At 39.5% G+C, this 6,600-nt stretch overlaps 1 protein-coding gene across 1 annotated transcript; it reads left to right on the top strand.

Annotated features, from left to right (window-relative positions):
* Positions 1–2,239: 2,239 nt before the first annotated feature.
* Positions 2,240–4,883, top strand: LOC106573690 (beta-1,3-galactosyltransferase 2). The gene is made up of 2 exons (XM_014148969.2): positions 2,240–2,755; positions 2,983–4,883. Exons 1-2 carry the CDS (start codon positions 2,712–2,714, stop codon positions 4,031–4,033), a joined length of 1,095 nt encoding a protein of 364 aa, XP_014004444.1. The 5' UTR covers positions 2,240–2,711; the 3' UTR covers positions 4,034–4,883.
* The last annotated feature ends 1,717 nt before the right edge of the window (positions 4,884–6,600 follow it).

Below are 6,600 nucleotides of genomic sequence, written 5' to 3'. Positions count from 1 at the left end.
TCCATCACAAATATCTTCAGGGGTTTTTGCAATGAATCCTCCAACCAGGAGTTCTGGAAAACAAGGGAATTTATTGAAAGTTCCCAGAATGTTGCAACCCTTCTCTATAGTATAGGTCTACATATCATCATTGTACTGTGGCCAGCGGTACTTTCATATTCTGGTCAATTCTCTGGTTAATAATATAAATCATTTCATTAAGTTACTATGATAATAATTGTCTTATCATGATACAATAACATAAATGGTACATAAACAGTGCTTCAGTAACAGGTGAGGGAATAGAAGGAGGAGTAGGTTAAGATAGGTGAAAAGAACTCACCCCAGCAGGATAGAAAATGTTTTATTATTGACCTCGCTGACTGCCTATGAAATCCCTAAGACCATTTAGGTGGATTAAAGGACTGTTCCAAATTATAGGAGAACTTACTGTATCAAATCCAACACATGACACTCCTTCATCTTCCTAAATTAGAAAAGACAGAAAAGTAATTATTATCAAACCCTTTTTTATTTCAGTAACCACTTAAACTTGAAGATGAAGACATATGTAGAGATATATTGAGCGGAAGTGTTTTTAATCAAGAAAAACTGACCTTGCCATTGGGAGGATCCATCCAAACTCATGGTTAGTCATTCCACGGAGCACAGGAACCTTCTGGACCTTCTTTCTCTTTAAAAGCTTATCTGCAAGGTTTTTTAGAAACACTCCACCCAGTCTCTCCAAAAAGATTCACATCTAAAATGCAACAGGCTCAATGGTTGAAAACAGGCCTAACCTGACCTCTTGTGGCTGTTATTGGAATAACTTTACAGTAATATCTAAGGGAGATGCTACTTTGTATGGTACTATAGAGGCTATTTTACATTGAAAGGTGAGGTCTAACCATTTCAACCATATGAAATGAATCATTTGAACCATCATAGGAAGAAATGCATATGCAACATATCTTCCGTATGTCTCAACTGGTAATAGCTAGTTTACCTTTTTTATGGCATTCACCAAATCCTCTTCAGTTCTCATAAACTTGACAAGCTACTCATTAGTAGTGTAGTCACACTGCCAGGTTAGACATCATTATCATCACCTAGACATCACCTGGCCAGTTGTTCAAACATCACATAGCATTCCAAACTTTTATATAATTGATTGATAAACCAGTTAACAGTTTGAACTGATTCAAATGTGATTTGAATTAGTGTTGGATAATGATTTGAATTAGTGTTGGATAATTTGTGATACATTAAAGTTTGTGTGTGCCATCCCTCTCTGGTTCCCATGGCTCTGCAGGCTGTTGGGCAGCCAGTCGCAGGGGACCCACAGGTGGATGGGCATAGGGTATCTTTAAATACTGCTGCACCCTCTGCTCTATGCCTTTCACAATCATATACTTGCCCTGAACTTTGCTATTCTTCAGACCACTGGACCAGTCTCTGCTGGAAGCACACTAAACACAAGGGGCCTTAATCATCTAACCTGATTAAAGTCTGAGCACATAATGTTGTCATCCTTCATAGTTTCTGTATTTAAAGGAGCCAACTAACTGTTGGAGTAAAACATCAGTACAGGATGTTTCACTTTTAAAAATAAAAAAATGTGAGGTATGCTGCAATGTATGATGTTCCTGTAGTACTTTCTCCATTGTTATTGCCTAGTTAAATAAAGGTTAAATAAAATAAATGAATCTTGGTAGCTAAAGTAATCAAAATATGCATGTTATGTAATGTAGCAGTTTTTTGTATTTTTTCTTTAGTACAAAATAATGAAAAAATGATTTCTTACCCATTGTGCCCAGCGAAGCACCTAAAAATACTATAGTATGGTACACGCTAAGAAGTGTTTTTCACATAATTGCGTGTCTTTGGAAAGACAGACAGACAGACACTCAGTTTTCATTCAAGCAAATACCCCTCCCTACACCAAGTACCTGCCCCTGAATGGGTACACACACACATTGATTAACTTCTGTTTCACCAGACCCCGCCCTAACAGCCCAACTTACAAAACAACGGTCTTTGAACAACACGCTTAGTAAGGCTATTCAGGGATACCTAAGTTGTCAAGGGCTTTAAAAGGGCTTTAAAAGAAGGGATGTAAAAAAAATAAAAAAAGATATATTTGCTTGAGTGAGCTTGGTCAGAGTTGGCAACTGTATTTCAAGGTGATAATATCCGGTGATACATGAAGGGACATATGCGTTACATTACAGTAGATTGCATTTAATTCTCTTTGCCTCTTTTGACAATAATAAACCCCTTTACTTGGGTTTTGTCCTTTAGTGAAGCACTGCCCTGTATCTCACTGCAGATTTGCAGTATAAGCCAGCTTTGTCCTTGTAACCTTATGCCAGTTTGTTGACCAGCTGGTGTTCATAGCAATGCTCAATATCCTTTGGGTTTATTGTACTAATCCTGAATGACTTTCTGACTGTCTTTTTCTAGTGTTCTCTGTTGGAAATGTTACTAGACCAGATAGTGCTATTTTTAGTTGTATAGTTTATTGGCACCATGATTTAAGTATAAGGCTCTTAACTATACCCAGGGCCACTTCATGCATGCTGCCGTGCCACTATATATTTAACATCACACGTAATGCTGTCTGGATTAGGATTTTGTCTGAGACTGCTGCAACATACTGTATGACCAGTATAAATCACAAGTTTGAAGGGCAGGCAGTGTCTGGCTGACCAGGTCAAAGAAAGCTGTTATTCATGGAACTTCAACACTTGAATGTCAGTGGAACCGGCGGTAACAGGTAAATGCATTCTGACTTAAATCATTGACTATGTGATCTTAAAAGTCTTCACAAGATTGTCTTACAAGTAATGTATTTATAGTGGACTTAGTGATATATTGAACATTGTCTTCTATTAATATTATTATTTTTTAAATCATGTTGTTCAAATAAGTTAAACAATAAAAGTAAAATAATTTAGCACCTTGAACTGTTCCTCTCTTTTAAAATCTCCCCATTATTTTCAGTAAAAAAACAGAAGACAGCGGAACATGTCAATGCATGAGGTTTCCCCATCGGAGGTGTTTTGTGCTTCTCCTGTCTGTGGGGATCCTGGTGATCTTCTACGTAACCACCCTCTTCACTCTTCATATAAGCCAGACCCCACTCTGGCTGCTAGGAGGCCAAGATCTAACTCCTCTCTCTTCTACCAATGGAAATGAGGGGGTGTTTTTTTCACCATACAATGTAGCCTACCCACAGAAATATCAGTTTGTCCTGGATGAGCCTCATGAGTGCCAGGACCGCAGCCCCTTCCTGCTTCTGATGGTGCCAGTAGCTCCTGGTAATCTGGTAGCCCGGGAGGATATCCGGAAGACTTGGGGTAAGGAGAGCCTGGTTCTGGGACGGGCTGTGCGTCTGTTCTTCCTGTTGGGCTTGCCCAGTGGAGCGGAGGCAGAGAGGATGCAGGAGGAGGTGCTGCTTGAGAACCAGCAGTACCATGACATGCTGCAGAGTGACTTCCAGGACAGCTACTTCAACCTGACCATCAAGACCATGGTGATGCTGGAGTGGCTGGCCTCTCGCTGCCCCGGCGCCTCCTTCGCCATGAAGATTGACTCTGACATGTTCCTCAATGTGCACAACCTGGTCAACATGCTGATAGACCCAACTACACCAAAGCACAACTACATCACTGGGAAGTTCAGCCAAAACACACAAGTGGTGAGAGACCGCACCTCAAAGTGGTACATTCCCAATAAGGTTTACCCCAGTACCAAATTCCCTCCCTACCTTTTGGGAAATGGTTATGTCTTTTCCATAGATCTTCCTGAGAAGATAGTGGAAGCATCTAAACAAGTCCGTGCCATATTTTTAGAGGATGTCTACCTGGGTATGTGTCTGAGCCATTTAGGGATTGCAGCCAGTTACCCACCTAACTCTTCCCTCTTCAAGGTTTCCATGCCCTACACTCATAATCGCTGTTACTACTCTACTGTCATCACTACCGAAATGGACCGTGTGAGTGACCTGCTGCGAGTCTGGAAGGACTTACAGAGACCTGGCACCCCCTGCTAAGGACAATGAATACCTCTTAAAGCTTTGAATCCTTACCCTGCTAAGGACAATGAATACCTCTTAAAGCTTTGAATCCTTATAAGTATTAAGCACACTATGTAAGCACATGCATACAAGTATTAAACAAATAGGTAGGCAAACGCACACACACACAGACACACACACACAGACACACACACACAGACACACACACACACACACACACACACACACACACACACACACACACACACACACACACACACACACACACACACACACACACACACACACACACAGGCATCATGGTATCATAGTATAATTCACTCATTTTTCATTTCATTCTAAAGTAGTAACATGTTATTACACAGTAATTACCATATGATATCACCAGATAATGTTGTTACAATAACAGCATTGCTACACAAGTAGAGCTACGTAATGTGTAGTGTTACTGATCAGTCTTGCAAGTATAATTTCCCATGACTGTCTTAAATTCAAATGGCAACGTGGGATCTTGTGTGTATCTATGAAGTATCAAATGATGTTCTAAGATCTTCAAAGATGAGCATGATCAGTGTGTATCACATTATCCCATGTGACAGTATAGTCTCAATTTCTGTACATCATCAAGACAAACTCATATGTGGACACAACATAACAACTACCTGCTGTTACACACCTGTCTTTTTCTACTGCACAAGATTTTCACTGTCACTAGATGGCAGCAGTGAATTTGACTTAAACGTTTGTCTTGTATGCTATTGTTTAGGTTGCTTGTGATTTGTACACTCAATTGATGCCTACTTAAGATTGATGTTGTTACAAATTCCTGTACTGTTTGTAAAAATGTTAAACTGAATAAAAACAGATAAACAGACATAATCCATTACAAAACTATTTTTTAAGTGCTGAGAATATACATTGCACACCAACAATCTATCACTTGGTTTTATTTTGGTAGCATAAATAGTGATGTGACTATTTGAAAGCCACAGTCCTTAATTTGTGCATACCCTCAAAGAGTGAGCTAACAACAAAAATGTAAACAATGGAGCAAATGCATCCCATGACATTTTCCTATACAAATAGTAGGCTACTTGATATATACAGTCGGATACATATGTTCTCAATTAATGATATACCAGGATAGAGCAACATACATTATTTGAAGCTATATTTTCTAATGACAACATAAATCAAATCAAATTGGATTTGTCACATGCGCTGAATACAACAGGTGTAGAACTTACAGTGAAATGCTTACTTACAAACCCTTAATAACCAACAATGCAGTTTTAAGAAAAATAAGTGTTAAGTAAAGTATAGATAAGTAAAAAATAAGAGAGCAGCAGTAAAATAACAATAGCGAGGCTATATACAGGGGGTACTGGTACAGAGTCAATGTGCGGGGGTACCGGTTAGTCGAGGTAATTGAGGTAATATGTACATGTAGGTAGAGTTAAAGTGACTTTGCATAGATAATAAACAGAGAGTAGCAGCAGCGGAAAATAGTTGGGGGGGGGGTCAATGCAAATAGTCTGGGTTACCTTTTGATTAGCTGTTCAGGAGTCTTATGGCTTGGGGGTAAAAGCTGTTTAGAAGTCTTTTGGACCTAGACTTGGCACTCTGGTACCGCTTGCCGTGTGGTAGCAGAGAGAACAGTCTATGACTAGGGTGGCTGGAGTCTTTGACCATTTTTAGGGCTGTCCTCTGACACCACCTGGAATAGAGGTCCTCGATGGAAGGAAGCTTGAACAATGTTCTAGGTCTTTTTATTTTCACTAAGAATTACAGGAAAACAACAGCATGCTTGGCACACACCAGTTACCTAAGACTAATCCAATCACATTTTACTTTGTCTTGAATTGCATGTAGTAAAATGAAAAATGTTGCACATGACCTATGATATTGCATTTATGGTGCACCAAAGATTTCCTTATGCAAGGTTTCCATGTCTTCATTTTCTCATCAACTTGTCTTTCTAATTATATCATAACTGTCTGTCATCTTCAAACATTACATTTTCAGGAGTCAAGTAAGTGTGGGTAAATTCCAAAAGATGAACTATCAAGCTACCTTATAGTTTGCACATTATAAAGATCTAATACAGCATACCAATACTGTATTTCGCTAGTATAAATTACGGAATTTCGACCATTTTAGAAAAGTTTCGAGTCAAAACAAACGTTATCAATTAATAAAATTAAAGTAGGTAGATTGAAGCGTTTTGGGACCTACAATTCACAGAAAAAACCCACCCATAACGGATACGTTAGCCCTACGTCAGACGCAGGGGGCGTTAGAGGGGCGTGTCGGCTCTGCATATCAGCTGTCATGTTTAATGTAACGCTCGCGCTCCATTGAAAAGTGGCTGCCAGTACTCCAGTGTTGGGCGGACTGGGGAAAAACAAAGGGAAAACGAAAACAGTTATAGGCTACATTGACCTCTATAGCGGCAACATTTTATAGAATAGTTATAGCGATACAACTGCAGTCACTGGCATCCCGTAGGTGACAGTTAAGACCTCACAAGGAAGAGGACGAAGGGAAAAGAGAAGACCGCACATCTGGGAAGACATTGAAAA

This window comes from Salmo salar, chromosome ssa16, assembly GCF_905237065.1.
Source record: "Salmo salar chromosome ssa16, Ssal_v3.1, whole genome shotgun sequence".
Classification (NCBI taxonomy): Eukaryota; Metazoa; Chordata; class Actinopteri; order Salmoniformes; family Salmonidae; genus Salmo; species Salmo salar.
The sequence above is the reverse complement of the archived record's forward strand: the minus strand, read 5'-3'. Positions and strand labels throughout refer to the sequence as shown.

Excerpts from the sequence above, each read along its gene's own strand:
- LOC106573690 (XM_014148969.2), top strand. The coding sequence starts at position 2,712 with ATGGAACTTCAACACTTGAATGTCAGTGGAACCGGCGGTAACAG. Across the intron at positions 2,756-2,982 it reads AGTGGAACCGGCGGTAACAG|TAAAAAAACAGAAGACAGCG; the intron begins GTAAATGCATTC and ends CATTATTTTCAG.